The following is a 21,352-nucleotide window of genomic DNA, read 5'->3' on the forward strand; positions in this document are numbered from 1 at the left end:
GAAAATAAGAAATTCCTTATATAAAGAATGAAAAATTTGTAAATTTTTCTTTCTTACCAATTGGAATATTCGATAGAAATTAAAATTTTAATTATTCGAACGTTCAGAAATCGATCAAAGATGACCAATATGAAAGAACTCGCCATCTATCAAGCTGATATGGAAACACCTTTTCGTATTTCATCTAAGTATTATTTACCCTGTGCTTCATAAAACGCAAAGTGTCTGATTCGTCGTGTTTGTCGATACCTGTAATTACACTTACAATTTACAATGCCGCTAGAAAATTTAGAAGAAGAGGGTTTGGAAAAAAATCCAAACTTGGAGCTGGCTCAGACTAAATTTTTATTGAGTTTACCGGAACACAAGGATGATCCATTCTTAAAGCAAAAATTGTTAGATGCCATTAAAGCAGAAAGTGAGATTGCATTTTTTACATCGTCAAATGAATTACATCGCATATTCTTCTGATCAAATACTTTAAATATGATATATCAAGTCTTTGATGATACAAATTTATTTAATTCTTTGATACCCGGTTAAATTGACGGATTGTTTACGGTAATATTTATCTTAACCTTTTTTTTTGTCAAGTAATCGTCATTTTGTTTTCGATTTGACAGCCCCTTTATTTGGTACATCGAATATTAACAAAGAATACCGGCGGACTCGTAAACTTATATCATTATTTCTTACAGATATGGCCCCATTTTACGAAGAAGTCTGTAAAGACTTGGATTGGCCCATCGATGAAGAACTTTTATCTACTATGAAGGCTAAAAATACGGAGCAGTTGAAAGTGTTAGATGATGCTATCGATGATGCTGAGAAAAATCTAGGTGAAATGGAAGTTCGGGAAGCTAATCTTAAAAAGTCAGAACACCTGTGTAGAATAGGTGATAAAGAAGGTGCCATTTCAGCGTTCAGAAAGACTTATGATAAAACTGTGTCATTAGGACATAGATTAGATATTGTTTTTCATAATATTAGAATTGGATTATTTTATTTGGATCATGATCATATCACTAGAAACATTGAGAAAGCTAAGAGGTATTTTATATTTACACATTGATGAATAATACAGATTTAATACATTTATCAGATGTACAAGATGTATTAATGTTTTAATTTTAGTTTGATAGAAGAAGGTGGTGATTGGGACAGACGAAATCGTCTAAAAGTGTATCAAGGAACGTATTGTATAGCAGTACGTGATTTTAAAGAAGCTGCAAATTTCTTCCTGGATACTATTAGTACATTTACAAGCTATGAGCTTATGGATTACAATACATTTGTTAGATACACAGTATATTTAAGCATGATAAGTTTACCTAGAAATGAACTTAGAGATAAAATTATCAAAGGTTCAGAAATTTTGGAAGTACTTCACAGTAATCAAGATGTTAAAGATTATTTATTTTCTCTCTACAATTGTCACTATGCTGACTTCTTTAAAAATCTAGGTACTATAACTTTCTATTCAAATCTTACAATTTGTCAGGACACTAATATACGTGTTAATGTATAATAATATGTTATTGTGTTTTAGCGCACGTGGAAGGTTTATTGCGCCGGGATTATTTAATATTTCCTCATTACCGATATTATGTTAGAGAAATGCGTATTCTAGCGTATACGCAACTTTTGGAATCCTACAGATCTCTGACCCTTCAGTACATGGCAGAAGCATTTGGTGTCACAGTAGAATATATTGATCAGTAAGTCGTATAGGGTACTTATCTTCGAATCTATATACTATATATGTTTATTGTCTAAATTGTTTCTTGCAGAGAACTATCACGTTTCATTGCGGCAGGAAGATTGCATTGCAAAGTTGATCGTGTTGGTGGAGTAGTTGAAACTAATAGACCAGACAGTAAAAATTGGCAGTATCAAGCTATGGTCAAACAAGGAGATCTATTGCTTAATAGGGTGCAAAAATTGTCGCGTGTTATTAATATTTAATTATACAAAGAATAAACCATAATGATTTAATATAAAATTTTGGAACCTACTCGTTGTCTTATTTGTGTGCTTTATAAATTTGAAATTATTTTATTACCAATCTGTATCATTCTTCATTTTAATTTTATATCGAATATTTTCTATAACATTTTGATTTTTACAAAAAAATATACATATTAAAGGTTATCGTTATACAAATAATGCATGTTATTATTTTATCTTTGTAAAATAATGAGTTATTGTCTCCCCTTGAAATAATTATGGTATAATTAAAGTATTCATACTACTTGAATTGTATCGAATTGTAACGGTTCAAAATCATGTCAGATACTAACGGTATTTGTAACCTTTCGAGATTTCTCGATATAACATTCTGAAGCGCGTACCCCTATTTGTATACTAAAATCATTCTCCAAACATCCGTAGCTACTTCGCAGTAAGTTTTTTTTTTATAATTATCAAATGACTATTGTAATTACAAATAAATTATTTCTAGCATTCATGTCATTGCGATAATTGTATTTCTAGAATTTTAAAAATTTGCTTCAATATGGGTCGAAGAAAAAGTAAACGACAAGCTCCGCAAAAGAAAAAAGTTATCGAACCTCTGGACGTACAATTTACATGCCCATTTTGTAACCATGAAAAATCATGCGAAGTCAAAATGTAAGTTTTCTCGTTTTTAAGGAAAAACTGAAGAAATTTGTAATATTTAATTATCGTTTTAGGGAGAAGAATAAAAATACAGCAAGAATTGTTTGTCGAGTTTGTTTAGAAGATTATCAAACTAGTATTAATATATTATCAGAACCAGTTGATGTGTATAACGATTGGATCGATGCCTGCGATGCTATTAATTAATCTTTTTCATTGTTTAATTCAATGAAAGTTATGTGCCTTTTTTTATCATATAAGTGACTTATTGAATTTATATTTCATATCACAGTTTATTTTAATTACAGGATGTAACTTTGACCAAAATATTGTAAATAATGTTTATTTCGTCGGTATAAATGATTGAAAAATAAACTTATATTTCTGACTGAATAAGAATAAGATTATTCATCTAGGAAAACAGAATTTCAAGTTATTTAAATATATATACATATGTGTATGCTGGATATATTATACATGTATGTATAGATCATACTATTATATGATTAATTTTTTGGTTTGTTCGATTAATATAGCTTTGTTGTTACTCAATTCATATAGTGAAGTAGAAGACTTTTAAAATACCCGCTATCTACACTTTCCTAAGATGAATAATGACGTAACTTTTAGCGTTCGACGTTTACCACATGAATTTGTTTCAGCAATTCAGTATAATTATTTTTCTTCAAACACTACGTTAATTGTCGATAAATTACATAAAACTTCAAATTTTCGTTATTATGTAAAATCAAAAGTTACTGTATTAAATGATCTAGTTAATTATTTTTAAACAGAGGAGGAGGTTGAGATATCGCAAGCCGTGCATGACATTTGTCTTGTAGTCGTCATCATCCAAAAATACCGAACGATTGCTCGAGTAAAGATCTTCTGCCGTGTGATAGCAAAAGTGAAGCTTTTTAATTTCATTTAATTTCACACGACACATCACCGGAATGGATAAAGCAAAATCATTGAGTGATACTTGTGAATTACCACCTCTTCGCAGTTTGAACGATTTTCTTTTGGAATCGTCACGTTTTCAATTACCTAATTTTAGAGATTTAGAAAAATGGGGTAATAGAGTAGTAAATAATCTTGTGTATTATCAAACCAATTATGTGTATATGACCATTGCTATTATACTGATTGTAGCGTAAGTATGTTAACCCTATAAAGTATTTTGGAAAAATGAATGAGATTTCTTAATATGATATTTCTCTGTTTGTTTAGATCGGTAAATCCAATGAAAATGATTATTGGATTATCAGCAATGACGGCAATCTGGGGTGCATGTATTTATTTATTTAGCGAACGAGAATCTTTATTAAAACTCAAAAGATCCTATCCACAAATTGGAATTATTCTTACTGTTATTTGTGCAGGTTTTGTTGTATACACTATAAATTCAGTTGTGTTCTTGTTATTTAGTATTCTTTTATCAGTTTGTGGTAAGTCTTCTTTTTATAACAAGTAATGAAACATCAAATTGTATTGATATAACAGCTTAATATTGATGTTTTAGTAACTTTTGTACATGCATCATTGAGATTAAGGAGTTTGAAAAATAAGGTTGTCAACAAGTTAGAAGGAATGGGATTAGAACGTACACCAATGGGAGCTGTTTTAAATTATTTTGGTATGAAAGAAGAATTCTTTACATAAGTTTCTTTACACTCTGACAGGTGTATTTTTGTTTTGTATACAGCTTCATGATTATAGACGTGTAATATATGTGTTTTTGAAGCATTGAACATTACACTGTTAAGCTTTGCTTCATTGCTCTAAAATGGAGCATAGATTTTCTTGTCTATATTAATATTAAAACATGGTAAAAAATAATCCCTTTTGCTAGACTTTCTTACATTATACAGATAAATTGATCATTTAATAGATAATAGATTTGTAAACAGTTATTCAGTATAATATTCGCATGGTATTTAAATTTCTAATGAATTAATAGAATGAATGTTTAATACTTTTCAATCGGTTCTTCTTCTTTGTGTATAAAGGTTAAAATATGTGAGAAACTCTGTAAGATGTTTAAAATAATTGATGTTAGCAATTGTAAGAACATATGTAATCTGTGATTCTAAGATTGTATTTCGTTTATTTGTTAGTTTTATATGATTTTGGAAATTATGTATTTTACTCATTTTGTATTTCATTTTATTTATGTGTATAATCTAATCATTAAATATATTGTTAAATATTTGAAATATGTAATATACCTAATGTATTATACGTAGAAAAAATATTATGTCATATTTATATTTAATGTATGACAAATAACAAAAATGGAATTGTATAATGTTTTTGAGTAGTACCAACTATTTTTCAAGACTTCATGATTTTAATTTGTATTAACACACATTTTTTTATTATACCTAACATTTCATTATTCTTTTTTATTTCATTATGCAGAAGACGCGACCGGTATAGCCTTTCGTAAGCAGACAACTACCGTCCAATCGCTTCACTAGTAATTTGCTTTATGCAAAAATTTATAACAACGACTGGTAATGAACATACATATAATTTTACTTATAAATTGATATCAAAATTTATTTGGAATCATATAATTTTGTATACGTTTATCTGTTTCACTAAAGAAATAAAAGTTTTATAAGGAAGGAAGAAAAACAATTCTCGATGATAATTTCAGCTAAAAGATTTTTATTTACCATGTCATTTGAAACTTTTAATGTCAAAAACTAAGGAAAACATAATGAAATAAATAACCGAATGTTAAACAATAGGAAGTACAGCTTAAACACAGACTTACTGTACATGAGAATATAACAGCATTTTTTCATCATTATTTTGTCTAAATACGGCATTAATTTGTTTCTTCAAAATTAAAAAAAAAAAAACTGTTATAATAATCATATTAAATAACCATAAATACTAACTGAACACATATGACAATGTATATTTATGTGTATTGTTTGCTTTTAAGTTATAAGAATGTTTTTTTTTTTAAACTTATGCTATATTTGATTTCTCGTATCTTATCTGCAATAGCAGAACAATTAATTCCAGTGATTGAAATATCGTTTCATTTATTGTAAAAAGAAAAATCACCTAATAAAATTACTGTATCTTTGTTATAAATACTGTATTCGCTGGAGATAATATCGTGTCCGATAAATATGTTTCTGGAGAAAGCATTCCAATATTTGTTTTTGGAAATGGTACCAAGTAAGTGTGATCGGTCGACGGATATCCCATTTCGTTCATTTTGTTTATAAAATCCTGAAAAGCAAATCCAAAGTAGCGCATCATTTTTATACTATAGTTACAAATAATAAAGTTAATAAGCTTACTTCTATTGTGTTTATGGCAGACATCAACACCGTTTCTTTTTTACCATTCGGTAATCTTAAACAAAGTCTCACAGCAGATGCATTATCTATGTAAAGAATTAGTCTTTAAAACTTAGTTATAAAAGAATATAACATAAAATTTAAATGTAACATTTCATTACCAATTTCTGGTTCGTTTGTATCACATTTGGGTTCGCACGGTTGAGCATCCTAGAACGATTTATGCACATTACTTTAAGTTATGTATACGATAAATCATACACACTTTTTAGTATACCTTTGAATTGATTTTTTGAGTTTCTTCGTTTAGATCGGATTCATCTATTCTTCTCTTTTTACTTCTATTCTGAAAAACATCAATTGTTGTGCTTGTACTTGAGCTCTGAATTGTTGCCGCGTCTATGTTATTATCTGTAAATATAACAATCTGTATATGTAGGTGTAATGTAAAAAAATATGTACTACATCGAGCAAAGTAGAGTTTCCAAGGAGAAATGGCGGAATATTCGGGCGAAATCCCGAAAGCTGGAAACCCGAGAAAGACTATGGGGGAGATCGAGAACTCGGTCATCACCCTTTTCCTTGAGGAAGCCTACTATGCTAGATACTGTAATATACAAATATAACATACCTGTATCTCTTAAATTACCAATCATATGTTTAGAAGGTTGAGAAGTACTACTGCTGCAATCCTGTATATAAATTTATTATGTTAAATAAATGAAAAAGTATAACATGGAAGGTTAAACTAAGAACAAGTAAAGAAAAATTTTGTACACACCAGTAAATTGGGTAGAGCATTTTCTTTTGTTGCTGTCACTGCACTGTTCCAGTCTTTAGAATTAAAGGAATCATTTGATACACATTCTGGTGATGGATGAGTGCTTAGCATGTCATTCAAAGCAGACATTAAAATATCCACAGTAACATGATTGTAAGTTTGCATGCATTCTCCTGTTCTAGGATCTATTATTGCTAGATAAGGATATTCGTATACATCGTAAAGATGAACATAGCGGCTCCCATCGCTTGAATTTGACAGAACCTATTTACATATACAAGAATATAGTACATATTTCATGTATATTCAACAATAATTAAATAAAATTCTTCTGTAACAACTTACTTGCCACAGAACAAAGTGATCCTTTATAATTTCTTGAATTTGTTGATTTGACCAAACATCTCTGTTAAGAATTTGGCATGAAAATTCTTGAGGATTTTGAATATTTACAAGTAACCAATGATTTAATGTCTTAGCATGTTCACGAGCTTCGATAAAAGAACCTAGGAAAAGGATATTGCATGGAGGACGAAATAAATCTTCTAATCTTTTGGATTTACAATAGGACATTTGTTTTACACCAGCTACTTTACAAGCCATTTCTTCCTCCTGTCGTTCTATATGAAATATAATATGATGTTTAAAATATGTATATTAGATGAGACTTAAATATAAGTAAAATGATACCTACGGGTTTCTACCGCAAAATCTCTAAATCTATCAAACACATTAGTTGATAATCTTGGAAGGGAACATACTGGACCAGATGGCACTAATATTTCTTGCGTGGGTAAGATAGGAGGTCTCACTTCTGGTTCAGGATCAGGAACAGGTATTGGTTCAGGTGCTAGTCCTCCTCCCTCAAACATTAAACTTATTGCAGCTTCTACATTTCCTTCTGTTAATGACAAATACTGACGAGCTGTTGCTTCACCTTCTCCTAATAATTAATAAATACCATATATAAAAAAAACATATATGTATAAGGAAGAAAAACAGTTTTCCTAGGTTCAAAACATTAACCTACCATAAATGTTTATTAAACAATGTGTTTCTTACCTGTTACTTCGACAAATTTGTCAATAAGTTCTTGATCCATTGTGTATCTGAATTATAGAAATTTATAAATACAGACATTAGAACTTTCGCAAAATTTTCTCATCCGATGCAACCATAGATTCAACACTTTATGCTCTTTAAACTGCAACAGTGATTATGGATTCAGAAAGACTGGACGAGCCTTTGTTCTCGAGGGAGTCGAGATTTAGGGGGTCTCAGACACCCCCAGACGCAGTTAGGTCTGCGTGCGTAATTTGACAAACTTATATTTTGAAAAGACCGCCTAGAATTAAGTATTTTTTAAGTTCGACCACTGCGCCATCTATACAAAAGCGGCGGAAACTAGTCAATAAATTACCGACTTATCGACTGAACTTCCGACAGTCGGTAAGTTAACGAATAGTTTGCGCCGCTCTTATATAGATAGCGCAGTGGTCGATGGCTTGGGGTGTCAGGGACCCCGAGACACCATTGGCGCATTGCATATCGACATTATGGTATCCGGGGTATCAGGGACCCCGAGTGGCAATCTCCGCATACCGGTCTAATATCGCTTGGGGTGTCAGGGACCCCGAGACACCTTTGGTCCTTTACATATCGACATTATGGTATCCGGGGTATCAGGGACCCCGAGTGGCAATCTCTGCATACCAATATATCACCTGGGGTGTCAGGGACCCCGAGACACCTTTGGCCCTTGCATATCGACATTATGGTATCCGGGGTATCAGGGACCCCGAGTGGCAATCTCTGCATACCGGTCTAATATCGCTTGGGGTGTCAGGGACCCCGAGACACCTTTGGTCCTTTACATATCGACATTATGGTATCCGGGGTATCAGGGACCCCGAGTGGCAATCTCCACATACCGGTCTAATATCGCTTGGGGTGTCAGGGACCCCGAGACACCTTTGGCCCTCGCATATCGACATTATGGTATCCGGGGTATCAGGGACCCCGAGTGGCAATCTCCACATACCGGTCTAATATCGCTTGGGGTGTCAGGGACCCCGAGACACCTTTGGCCCTTGCATATCGACATTATGGTATCAGGGGTATCAGGGACCCCGAGTGGCAATCTCTGCATACCAATATATCACCTGGGGTGTCAGGGACCCCGAGATACCATTGGCGCTCTGCATATCGACATTATGGTATCCGGGGTATCAGGGACCCCGATGCAGCGGTGGTACTCTCTACATACTCGCATGATATCCTGGGATTTAAGGGATGCAGAGATTCATTTAATTTGCTGTATTTATCTACTCAGCTTACTGAATGAACTCATTAAGAACGTTTTGATTGTATTACTCCGGTGTGCATCCTTTACATTTCTGATTCCTTTACTTCTCAACATTCTCTACATCTAAGTAATCCTCTCATCCCTGCCTTCTTTATCCTCCTGTATCCTTCACATCTCTGCATTACTTACATCCCTACATCCCTTTCAACCCTCCATATCTTACATCTCTGCATTCCTTACATCCCTACATTCTTTTCATCCCTACATTGTTACATCTCTTCCGTCTCTTCCATCTCTGTATCCCTTACATTTCTATATCCCTTCATAAATGAAAGGGAACTAATTTTTACCGAAATTTTGGCCCTCTAGCGGGAAAAATTTGAACTAAAATTTCGATGTTGAATCAGCGCCATCTGGTTTCAGAAAAAGGAACTAAATCTGGCTGGAATTTTGGCCCTCTCGCGGGAAAAATTTGAACTAAAATTTCGATGTTGAATCAGCGCCATCTGGTTTCAGAAAAAGGAACTAAATCTGGCCGAAATTTTGGCCCTCTGGCGGGAAAAATTTGAACTAAAATTTCGATGTTGAATCAGCGCCATCTGGTTTCAGAAAAAGGAACTAAATCTGGCCGAAATTTTGGCCCTCTTGCGGGAAAAATGTGCACTAAGATTTCGGCGTCGAAGCAGCGCCCTCTGGCGTTAAAAAAAGGAACTAAATTTGTATAAGACTTTAATTACCTTTACTTACCTTTACTTACCTGTACTCGGATCAATTTTTGTAGTATATTATTATATTTGTAATATATTTATTATAAGGGTTGCAGGGGTACAAGAGATGAAGGGATGTAAGGAAAGCAGGGATGTAAATAATGCAGGTTTAAAAGGAGTGCAGAGATGTAAAGGATGCAGAGATGTAAGAGATGCAGGGATGTAAGGGATGCAAGGATGTAAGGGATACAAGGATGTAAGAGATGGTTCATAAGGGATGCCAGGGTGTAAGGATGCCGAGATCTAAGGGATGCAGGGATATAAAAAATGCTGCGATGTAAGGAGTGCAAAGATACAAGGGTTGTGGGGATGCAGTGATTGAAGGGCAGTCCCTGCAAGGTCCTTGAAAGGAATGAAAAAATAAATAACTGCGAGAATTATTATTTTAATAACAAATGTATTCGACGCTTAGGAACAGGATTCGTGGTGTTGCATTATAATACTACTGGTATCCAAATATTTGCATTTTGTATGGAACCAATAATAAACTATAGAAATACATGATAGTATTAAAATAGAAAAGTAATGTTGATTGACAAAAATTTATATTGTAAGTACAACCAAATTACAAGTTATCCTGGAACATGAACATCTATGACGTTGATCCCTCACTGCAATTACGATTTTTAATAAATCAATTACTTTTTTTAATAGTAAATAAAACTACAAAATCTTTACGAGAATCTTAATATTAAGAGATTATGCTAAAAATTTTATATTAACGTTATTTTAACGATGTTAAAAAAAAATTATGCAGTAAGGGATACAGTTAAGCAATATTAATTATTGCATCCGTAAAAATATTTGTATACTATTACTGTTGATCTGTAAGAATAAATTACTGTAATAAACAATTAAACACTATATCGTAACTAATTCTAGAATCATACTTTATCGAATTATGCGTATATACAATTTTAGCGATACGTTATTCTCGTAACGAAGTCCGTACTTTAATACTGTGTACGATCGTTATCGACGACAGTTCAACAATATCGTACTTAATTATTCATACACTTTGTTTTCCAATCGGTTTTCGTCCAATCAGATTTATTCTATTCTTATAATTAAGTTTCTGAACAAATACTTAGCAGTACGTAACTGTGCGAAGTTCGCGGTTCGATTGATCAATTCTATTATGAAACCTAAAATTATTTCTATTCCGTCTGACAGAATAACAGTTAACGTGAAAGTTAGATACCAATGTACGTAGTTCTTTCTTTTTTAACAACCGCCAAAACTATTTAAATCTATTGAAATAAAGTATTTAGTTTAGTACACTTATATAAACATAAGTATAGTTATATAAGCTTCATACGCATATATATTACATATATATATAAATACATTTCAATATATTTATATATATACGATATACACTTACATGTTTATATATACTTATACATATGCATAACATGCAATTGGTTCCCATATTTCTTTGAATTTCATATACATATATATCATACGTGTCGATATGATAATTTAAATTATCAATAGCTTTATCACATATAGTTTGTTCTATTTACAGTAACTTTTCACGTACATCTGGAATGTTTATATGCGGTGACGGTAACATAAGGATCACGATTCGACGGAAAAATTTCAATTTCGGAACATTTATTCATTACGCTACATCGTTCTCATAATAAATTGGATCTATCGAAAACTTCTTTTTTCCTATTTTATATCAAATTTTTAGAATTTCAAATTTGATCGCGATCAAGCTCACTCTTAACTTTGTTCGAACGTATCGCTTTCGTTTACGTTTAATGTTTAGTTTACACGTATCTGACTTGTTACACTTTTACTTCAATATGTATTTCTCCAAAGGTAATTTATAAACATAACGTTATGTTAATCAATGTTTTTTGTTATGAATTTTAGTAAGAGACACTCAAAGTCTTTGTCTTTTTTTTCTTTTTTAAAAGAATAGTATAGAAAGTATTTACAACTTGGCATGTTATTTATAAACCTACTATGCAACAATGTAATGGATCTATATATTCCTGAAACTGTAACTCTTTTTCTTGGATAAATTCGTCTATTTCGGCATCAGTAAAAAAGAATGAGATTGCGCAACTTTATTCTATTATTTTGCACCTCCTTATCGTATATCAACTACTTTCGTGTTCCCGTGTGTACTGCTGATATAAGTGCTTTAATACTTTGTCTCTGTAAAACAGAAAATATATTGACCACTGATTCCATACTACCAATCACTGTTAATGCTTGTAACGAGTAATCATTATGTATAAGGCAAAACGTTTCACAGCAAAATAATCACAATTTTTGTAATAATGATTGTAAATTTCCACTGATTCTTTTTTTTCCTTTTTTTGAGATTCCGAACACGGAAAGCACTACCTATAAAGAACTCAATTACAAAGTAATCTAGTACAAAGTAAGTCTACAATGTCTCTAAATGGTTAAAAAAAAGCAAATTTATTACAAAACAAACTTATTTAAAAGCTAAAGTTATAAACAAATTACGAGGTGATAATAAATATGCGAACATATGACGTTCCAAATGAGAATAAATAATGACAAATGTATGCTTACTACAATCAGTTCAATTATAATACAGTAAACAATTATGTATCAAGGAATTTCATTATGTGCTTCGAATTTTTGTTTGTTATACCATGACTGTACTATAAACAAATGGTACTTAATGTTTTGACAAAAATTGTACTTCTTTTTATAAAATGTAATGGTATTTTCCTAAAGAATATATCTTACATATATTAGAAAGCATCCAAGTTAGAATAAAAAAAAAAATGGTTTCTACTAGGAAAAAAACGTGAATTCGATAAGAAATGACTAAAAGATCGTAACAGCAGTGCGCAATAGGTGTCAGGTACTTTTTGGAATCGATGTTTTACTCAGTGCCAAAGCTTTAAAGTCATCGTAAGTATAATGAAAGGTTTTTATTATTTTCACACTGTAGTGTTAATATCACATACAAGTACACTTTAAAGCTTCTAAAGGGAGGTCCTGTAACTGAGCGTTTGATTACTATGCTTCATCAACACATTCCAAACATTTCCTAACATCCATATTGCTAATATTTATCAGTGGTAACGTAAAAAAATGCTATATATACATAACGAGCGACTCTCAGTACAAAGACCGGATTATCGATCTAAAGACAGCTCGATACGCTTAAATGATTTCACACTGCTTTTTCCAGTTTTCCTCATGCCATAGAAATTGTAACATTAATTCCTAGATTTCCATTATCGGCAAATAATTGCGCGATAGAAGTATCAAATACAAGGCAGTCTGAATTTAAAATTGCAGATGATACGCCTTCGTGAATAGAACGCGGCATAGCTTCCCATGTTAAGCGTCTTTTATGCCCATTCAATTCTAGTCTGTTGAGCATAAGAATTTATATTAAATCCTTATCCCGCTTATTGTACCATATATGTATATTTACCTATAAGCAAAATTTTCTGCCTGTTTCCTTGAACCAATCAATTGAACAATTGCGAAAAATTGTTGATGTCCATCGTATTTTTCTTGTTTTTCTAGTACTAGCATAAAGTGATGACCAAAACAAGACTGCATCATTACCCAGTCCACTGCACCAGGAAGATTAATATCAGTTGCTAAAAAAACAATATCTTCTCCTGTAATAAGAGCAATGTAATTACTTTCTCCAATTAGAAATGACATAATCGTATAGAATATTTGGCAAGATTACCTTGAAGCGTTGTAATACTTTTGTGACTCATAACTAGATGCGGCATTACTTGCTCAAGAGATCCTTGCCACTTACAAGAAGCACCTGGGCAAGGACAACTGTATGGACGGAATTCACATGCATCTTCATGATCTGCCTTTTCGGTATGCACCAAAGAAACAGTGCACCCACTTGTTGAATATTTGCAAGGAAACATTACATTACCTGCCACTTTTTCCATAGCCAAATTGCGAATATTACCTATATTAAAATTAATACATCAAAATAATATGTTTAGAATTTGTTAATTATATATAATACAAGGCCCTTCATATTTCAAAGGTTTACATTTGATATATCGCATTACATACCTAATGGACCTCTACAGGTAGGACAGCAGTTAAGCTTTGGTCGGCAATTGCTACAAACAAGGTGTCCACTCTGACATTGTAAAATTGGTGGAAGAACATAATCAAAGCAAACCGGACATTCAAATAGGCTTGCCAGGTCAGTTGAGCTGCTCAAAGATGATACAGTAGATGCAGAGGAGCTTGCAACACTCCTCCCTCTCTTTCCCGTACTAATACTTAATTGGGACATCTTTTCTTTTTGTTCTGTGTATCGAACAAGAACACTTTGCTGTTTTGATGACAAGGAAATCTGTTTAATTTCAAGATGTCTAATAAATGCGATGCATTCTGGAATGAATCATCCACCTCATATCTGTAAATCATTATAATTTCAATGATGTCACAAAGTGCTTTGTACGTAAAGTTTACTGCTATAAAATTTTAATATGTAAAGAATTTCTTATATTTTACAACTGTACCTTTATCATGTATGAAACTGATTTGAAAAAAAAAAAAATGAAAAAAAAAAATTGTACATTATATCAATTCTTATCTCAATTTACCGAGATTTTACATTTTTATGCGAATACGTATAGTTTTGTTCATGTCCCTTATTGAGCAAATTAAGCGAATAAATAAAAACCTTAAAAAAACAAAACGGTTCATCGAACTCTTTGATCGTGATAAAAGTACTTCATTAATAGTAACTATTCTGAAAGTTCTCATAAGAAACCGTCTTGTTTATGTATAATTCTGTATCAATAACGATGATTACACGCTACATCGATCATACGACCATTTATCGGATGCGCATTGATTATCATCATCGTTTCTCAACGGAATTTTCATGCGAAAGTTTGACCAATTTTCCTCGAGAAACGCAACAACATTTTAGATGATGTACTCTTGGATCGTTTATCCGAAAAAATAACGAGCAGAGAAAAAATTGTAGAAAATAATGTCACGAAACAAGTCACGAGTCCCATCGCGACGAATGAACGATCAACATATAAACAATGCGTGAGAAAAAAAGAGAGCGAACGATTCTCTCGTGGAAAATTCCATATAATAAAGATGAGAAGAATATATAAGTTTATAACATTAAAGAAAGCATGTATATAAACTTACCGGAATCTGGATTGACAAAAACATTAGTACGTCACTCGATGCATACAATAGTTTTCGCGCGATTCAGATCGGGAAATAGTGAAAAGTATGAGAGAGGGAGAGAGAGAGAAGGCACTTGAGAACGGTGACAACAGAGATATAAACGAGAATGAAAACGTCGAGAATAACGACAGAAGACGACACGACAATAGACAAATGTTGTTACGAAAACAGCAACAACAGGAGATTTCATGCGACTTGACTTCGAAAATGTTGCACGAAATGCTCCCGATAATTCTCGGTACATCGATGAGGAATAAACGCGAACGCGATGAAATCGACTGTGGGAGAGGCTACATCGCGAATTCTCTTGGCCAAAGAGGCAACATTAATTGTAACGTGGCTTTTGATAGTTTTCGCTGAGACATAGTAGCAATTTGCTCCTTTTCGAACTTCCGACACTTGCAGCTCGTTCCGTACAATACGACGCACAGCAAGATGATGACACCGCAGCTGTCCGTTCGACTGTACGCCCGTCCGTTTACACCCATGCAATGCATGCAACTGCCATTAACGAGCGTTATGTCCCGTTTTTAATGCACTTTATAACAGTTTCAAACTTATTTTCATCAACGACGACATCAATTTCATTTCTAACTAAAAATATTGAACATGTATCATTTTTATGGAATTTCATCAATTCCGTATACTCATTAACACTTATACATACATACTCATTAAAAGCAGAAACATTGAGTCACTACTACCGAGTTTATTCGTACATCACAAATAGTTATTATGTAATTTTTCTACCCATTCATTTAAACAAATACATGAAAAATATATGAAATCTTAACAACTATTAAAATGACAATTTTTGTTAACATTAAAAGGAAAACAAAAAGATGAAGTTTTAATTATATAGCTACAATTAAAATTTAGCAAATTCTCTTTTATATTATGTATCTTGATTGAGGATACGAAAGGATACATAATATAAACTCATATTTATTTATAATGTAAATATGCCTATTTTACATTATTATATTTTAAGACATATAAACTTCTATTCCTTTCCAAATTAAAAAAAAGAATGTTACAAAGTGATTTTCAATTAATGAATATTTTATTTTTGTTATAATTAAAATATACACTGTGTCATGGGTGAACCAGGCGAATAGTAATCAATAGTAACAAAATATTTGTATTATTTCCTTTAATTTCACAATCTGTTCTTTTTTTTCATATATATATATATATATATATATGTATATATATATTTTTCACACGCAGCAAATATGGTATACACAGTATACAGATTTAACTTCAAAAGCACAATTAGCTTGGCTTAAAATCTCTTTTAAGAGAACGATTTATTTTTCGTTTGCACGTGTATAATGAAATATATTTAAGCCAAACTTTCAATACTTTTGCAACATCTGAGAAAAACTTGAATGTTTAAAGCCTTATCAGCCTTGTGTGTAATATAATTTCGATGTACTTAGAGATAGTTCCATAATACCATATCTACATTTGCTATAATGCTGTCATTTTTCAAGAATTTTGTTCAGATAATCACAAGATCTGTTGGCTGTCAGATTTTCTACAATTTGTATCATATCAAATGATACACTACACGTTAACAGTCTTCTTGCGATATGAAGAGCAGTCTTTGTACACAGGACAGTAACTGCTATACGATGCAAATGCAAAAAAGAAAAAAAAAGATGTCATAATCTAAATTATAGTGATTTATATTTTCACTTTAAACATTCTGTTAATTCAGTGTTTACAAAACGTTTGTTTCAATATGATAAACCACGATCGTTTTTGCAATATTTTTATACCTTTCACATAACACAGGAGTACACGAGTGTAATTTTTTAAAATCGCTTGATCGAACAAATCAAGTTTACATCAAACTGTATTCATTGTTGCAATTTGAACGTAAAGAAAGAAAAAAAAACGGTATTAGATGTATAATAATAAAATTATAAAGACAATTGTGTAAGTTACAGCATACTTATTGCTCTTTTTTTTTTCTATGACTCTCAAATATTTTAGAATATTTTGTAACCATCTTCTACCACTCGCGCACTCTTCGCGTATCTACCCAGGACGTTCATATTTTAATTATATTCATTTTCAAATATTTTTATCTTTCTCTTAATTTCTATTTCATTTATATACTAATCCGCACACGTGTACAATACCTATGTGTACACGTATATACATATAACATACGAAACATGCGTATGTATCCTATGATACCTTACAACTCATATAAGTTACAGGACTTAGTTTAGATTATAAACAAATAGATGATAATAGATAATACGTATAGGTTATAAATTTACGAGGAAGAAATATGTTTAATTAGGAGTACGAACCATTGGTCCATGAATGGTAATTTGTTTTTTATATCTATCGATTACCTCTAACCGACGAGTGTTTTCTGAACTGAAACTGTTTATCGACATAACGTCCTATTGTATATAAACGACACAGTGTTGCATTTCTTGCAATAAGAATAACACCAAGCATATAATAAACAATACTTTAGTAATGCAACTTAAGATGCTAAAGAATAATTAGAGTATTAAATTATAAGATATACATGTTAGTATTATGAATCATGAATAACAAGAAAATAGGAGTAAATCAGTTATTTTAATTTTTACTTTATCTATAGCTTATATGTAAGATAAAGACAGCTGTACGTATGAAAAATTTCTTTTCATTAGAGTAGTCTCTTAATTTAATAGTTTCCATATTAATGGTCACAATAATAATTGTATCGCGTGATAAATGAGAAAATGTGCACAGACAGAAAAAAAGACACGATTTTTTTTGTTTGACCTCTTAGATTACACCAATTGCAAATGAACGAAAACTTCATTTGTTCTTTTAATAAATGTACATAGACTATCTAGTATTTTACAGACTCGACGTACATTGATTAGAGAATTTGGGGCTTTAAAAGGAGTTTGACAAAGACCCCAGAAGTTCATTTATCCCAATTTTCTCTATCTCAGTCTCAGACTGTATTCAAATAAAGTTGGTCTACTCCTTACTATATTCTTGCTGTATCACCAAGTTCTGAGTATGTAAGATTTATACACCCATTTTTAATATGGTTGATGTCTTTGAAACTGACGCGGTCCCTGACCGTTTCCTCTTGGCTTACCTTGAGCCCCGTATCCCATATTGTCATACCCATCGTAACCAGCGTAATCATAGTTTGCGTACATATCGTCGTATCCTCCTTGATAGCCGTTACAGTATTCAGGAATGTAGCCATAACCTCCACCGTATCCGTAACCATAGCCCGGACCCCAGAATCCTTGATTCCTTGGATCTGGATTGACTTTTACTTTTTTGACATCCACTTCTTTACCATTTATCGTTTGTTTCGGTGTTTTCAATAGTTTATATACAACTTCTTTCGAGTCAAAAGTTATGAAACAAAAACCTTTTCTCTGGTTTTTTACCTTATCAAACGGTGCTTGCAATTCAACAATTGTACCGTATTGCCCAAAATATGATTTGATATCTTCGTCAGTGATTTCAGGAGTAAGGCCACCTACAAAAATTTTACCATGCTGGGGCTTTTTACTCACCCGTTTTGGATCCACCTGAGCGAAAAGAAGAGGAGATTTTATTAAACGTGAAAATTGATGAGAAATAAGAAATAATAAGAAAAATTAGAGCTTTCAACTGTAAATTATGAATATTTATTCATAATATATGACCAACCTTTCGTTTGTTGATATAATGCTCGCCAGACGCCAAAAGTTTGTCGATTGTTTTAGGATTGGTAAATACCATAAACGCGAAACCTCGTGAAATACCAGTATATGGATCAATTTTAACGGAAATGCTCTCAATCTCTCCAAATTTGCCAAAATGATCCCGTAATTCCTTATCCGTGGTATTACGCGACAAACCACCAACGAAAAGTTTGCGTTCGTCATCCTTGCCTGGAATTCCGGCGGTAGCTTGTTGCTGCTGAGGCTGATGTTGCTGTGATTGTTGTTGCTGTTGGGTTTGTGACTGTTGGCCGGTACCTTCGTTCTGGGCTTGATTCTGGTAACAGTCAACCGCCGCCATCGCGTACCGTTTAGAGCTTACCACGTTAAAATCACGGCAGAAAAATACAAATAGGGCTGGCTGAACCGACGAAATCGGTAAAAGCAACGGTGTACTGCGCACAAGAATAATTTCGGAACAGTTGGCACGCGTCACAGTCGGTTCTTATGGTGAACCGGTGCCGGCTTATGACCGAAAGAAAGAGAGTCAGCAACAGTTTCCGATTCCCTCTGAGCCTGTATTAACATCACGCTATTCGTTCTTTCTAGTGAGACGCAATTCTTGTCTCCAATCACAACGATAGATCCAACAGACAACGCCGGAAATTCCAGTTTATTTCCGGTGATCGTTTCATAACTAACTTTAATTAATATTTTAATAAGATGAAAAATTAATATGTTCACGTATTCGTTCGATGTTTAAATTTACAACTTATTTTTGTAACGCTTCTTTGCTCTCATAATAGATAATTATCAAAAGTCCTTGAAAATCGTTGAACACGAACAATGCACGAATACCTTTGTTCCCAACGGTGAGATCCAAATCTCGCATTCGCTGAAAATTTTATATTTCTAATTCGTTCTACAGGATTGACGTTGTAACGTATTTTGTTCACGAATGACCTTTTTTGTTCTTTGCATAACGACCGATTCAGGTTAGGTTAATGTTCGAGTTGTCAAAATGAAAAGTTTCAAGTTTAAACAGGATATCGTCATGTAGTGTATCTGTGGGTTATCGTAATATGCATAATCGAAAATCATTGATACATTGTGTATGATCGAAATCACGTACGATTCGAAGCAGAAAAGTCGAAATCATTACAACAGTAACGCACATATTTTAATCAGATTTGATACGTATCGTTTTACTTGGCCCTATTTTTTTTTTTTTGCACACAAAATCAATGGGATAATTCATAATTACTCTAAATTGAGTTGGTACAAGTGCATTTACGATAGAGGACGAAGATGAAAGTAATAAAAATGTTAATCGTTCGAGTAGATTTCGCCTTTGATCGTTTAATTGATAACTTTCAATTGTAAATGCTGAAAAATGACTTTTATTTTTAATATTCTGTTGGAAATTCGAAGACACGTGCTGTTCTTACTTATTTTCGCACTGTTTAAAGTCGTTGCTTTCTCGTTACATATATAAATATAGTCAGACAGAGAAGGTTGTATAAATAAAACACAGGCCCTCGGCAACCCCGGCTTATCTTTTCTTCGGTCGAACAGTTTAAGAATAGAATAAGGTTCAACGGGTAGACTGACGTGTTGTTAATAATAGAGCACACTCACTTACACCTATAAAAAAATATGGTACAAATGTTTTCATACAGAATTTCTTACTATAAAGCAATGCTCATGAAATCTGAAACGACTGTAAAACTAAAGCGTCGATTACCATTGTTTTATACACGTTGAAAGAAGGTGTTCCTTCCTTGAACTGTTTTATCGTTCTTTTGTTGGCAAAAGTGAGTAGCGATAAACTCGCGCGATGGCGCCACAATATTTACTGACGCGCGGAGCGGTTTTATCAAATTTCAACACGAGCAATTTGCTTTCGTGAAATTTAAATATATCGATATATCGTTTCAAATGATTTGTATTTGAAACATTGATAAAGGAGCAGAATAAATTATCTCTCAATTATAGTTTGATTAGAACAATGAGGCCTTTCTTTTCACCTTCACCACGTATTGCAAAATCTATTTCAATGTTTCGCCGTACGCTATTAAAATAGTAACAATCTTGCAAGTAACCAATTGTATAAATAGGTGCATGCATCATGCAACTCAGAGTACGTGATCTATTCGATATCAGATGGATTAAGCTTTCTCCTATTGATGTTGCGGTTTCGTAAATATTTATTTTCTAACGTTATCACTATCAATAGTTTTATCCATGCAACGAGGGTTGGATGAACTGTCTTTTTTTTTATCCAATCGAAATGTTAGTAACTCATTTGATTATCGTTTATGGCTTCCATTCTGTTAGGTAAATTCTTTCCATAGATCTCGCTCGATGGTGGTCAGCGAAAAGTAACATCTATAGAAACGCATAGCGTCGCGACACGGCCGATAGCTTTTTTATAAGGGGGTTGAGAGACGAGGGGGTGGGGCGTCGCGACGCCAGGCGTCGCTGGCGTCGAACCGGCAGCATATCGTCGAGTCGAGTCGAACGTGTCGTGTGCTGTCGCTATCGCCGCCTTCGCCGTCGCTGTCGTCGTCGTTGTTACCGTTTTACTTCGAACAGATTTCGAAAATCATTCGTGTCGACAAACCTCGATTTTTCTTCCCTTCGTTTTCAAACGGGGAGAATATACG

At 32.8% G+C, this 21,352-nt stretch overlaps 6 protein-coding genes and 1 long non-coding RNA gene across 9 annotated transcripts; 4 read left to right on the forward strand and 3 right to left on the reverse strand.

Moving 5' to 3' along the window:
- Positions 1-190: 190 nt before the first annotated feature.
- LOC114876174 (26S proteasome non-ATPase regulatory subunit 6) lies at positions 191-2,014 on the forward strand. Of its 2 annotated transcripts, none has more exons than XM_029187356.1 (5): positions 191-418; positions 699-1,050; positions 1,135-1,463; positions 1,550-1,718; positions 1,791-2,014. In XM_029187356.1, exons 1-5 carry the CDS (start codon positions 274-276, stop codon positions 1,963-1,965), a joined length of 1,170 nt encoding a protein of 389 aa, XP_029043189.1. In that variant the 5' UTR covers positions 191-273; the 3' UTR covers positions 1,966-2,014. The 2 variants fall into 2 exon arrangements, with proteins under 2 accessions (XP_029043189.1, XP_029043190.1); XM_029187357.2 differs by lacking the exon at positions 191-418 and adding an exon at positions 443-561.
- An 86-nt stretch (positions 2,015-2,100) lies between these two features.
- Positions 2,101-3,147, forward strand: LOC114876176 (transcription elongation factor 1 homolog). The gene is made up of 3 exons (XM_029187359.2): positions 2,101-2,401; positions 2,494-2,631; positions 2,694-3,147. Exons 2-3 carry the CDS (start codon positions 2,516-2,518, stop codon positions 2,824-2,826), a joined length of 249 nt encoding a protein of 82 aa, XP_029043192.1. The 5' UTR covers positions 2,101-2,401; positions 2,494-2,515; the 3' UTR covers positions 2,827-3,147.
- Positions 3,148-3,266: 119 nt separating this feature from the next.
- LOC114876175 (PRA1 family protein 3) lies at positions 3,267-5,515 on the forward strand. Its single transcript, XM_029187358.2, has 4 exons — positions 3,267-3,772; positions 3,850-4,067; positions 4,142-4,255; positions 5,041-5,515. The coding sequence occupies exons 1-4, from the start codon at positions 3,573-3,575 to the stop codon at positions 5,097-5,099; spliced, it is 591 nt and encodes a 196-aa protein (XP_029043191.1). The 5' UTR covers positions 3,267-3,572; the 3' UTR covers positions 5,100-5,515.
- Positions 5,040-7,954, reverse strand: LOC114882387 (UBX domain-containing protein 7). The gene is made up of 9 exons (XM_029199273.2): positions 7,786-7,954; positions 7,418-7,666; positions 7,069-7,343; positions 6,724-6,987; positions 6,574-6,634; positions 6,220-6,353; positions 6,104-6,152; positions 5,943-6,028; positions 5,040-5,871 (listed from the first exon to the last, which is right to left on the reverse strand). The coding sequence occupies exons 1-9, from the start codon at positions 7,823-7,825 to the stop codon at positions 5,710-5,712; spliced, it is 1,320 nt and encodes a 439-aa protein (XP_029055106.1). The 5' UTR covers positions 7,826-7,954; the 3' UTR covers positions 5,040-5,709.
- Positions 7,955-12,614: 4,660 nt separating this feature from the next.
- Positions 12,615-13,961, forward strand: LOC123987659. The gene is made up of 4 exons (XR_006829258.1): positions 12,615-12,702; positions 13,330-13,443; positions 13,539-13,644; positions 13,869-13,961. It is a non-coding gene; the product is annotated as an uncharacterized LOC123987659 (long non-coding RNA).
- Positions 12,704-15,601, reverse strand: LOC114871829 (E3 ubiquitin-protein ligase SIAH1). Of its 2 annotated transcripts, none has more exons than XM_029178293.2 (5): positions 14,959-15,601; positions 13,852-14,203; positions 13,502-13,741; positions 13,235-13,427; positions 12,704-13,169 (listed from the first exon to the last, which is right to left on the reverse strand). In XM_029178293.2, the coding sequence occupies exons 2-5, from the start codon at positions 14,078-14,080 to the stop codon at positions 12,992-12,994; spliced, it is 840 nt and encodes a 279-aa protein (XP_029034126.1). In that variant the 5' UTR covers positions 14,081-14,203; positions 14,959-15,601; the 3' UTR covers positions 12,704-12,991. The 2 variants fall into 2 exon arrangements, with proteins under 2 accessions (XP_029034126.1, XP_029034127.1); XM_029178294.2 differs by lacking the exon at positions 14,959-15,601 and adding an exon at positions 14,310-14,952.
- Positions 15,602-16,044: 443 nt separating this feature from the next.
- On the reverse strand, positions 16,045-19,921 carry LOC114871828 (RNA-binding protein squid-like). The gene is made up of 2 exons (XM_029178292.2): positions 18,694-19,921; positions 16,045-18,572 (listed from the first exon to the last, which is right to left on the reverse strand). Exons 1-2 carry the CDS (start codon positions 19,045-19,047, stop codon positions 18,066-18,068), a joined length of 861 nt encoding a protein of 286 aa, XP_029034125.1. The 5' UTR covers positions 19,048-19,921; the 3' UTR covers positions 16,045-18,065.
- Between the last annotated feature and the right edge of the window lie 1,431 nt (positions 19,922-21,352).

Source organism: Osmia bicornis, chromosome 1 (genome assembly GCF_907164935.1).
Source record: "Osmia bicornis bicornis chromosome 1, iOsmBic2.1, whole genome shotgun sequence".
Lineage (NCBI taxonomy): Eukaryota > Metazoa > Arthropoda > Insecta > Hymenoptera > Megachilidae > Osmia > Osmia bicornis.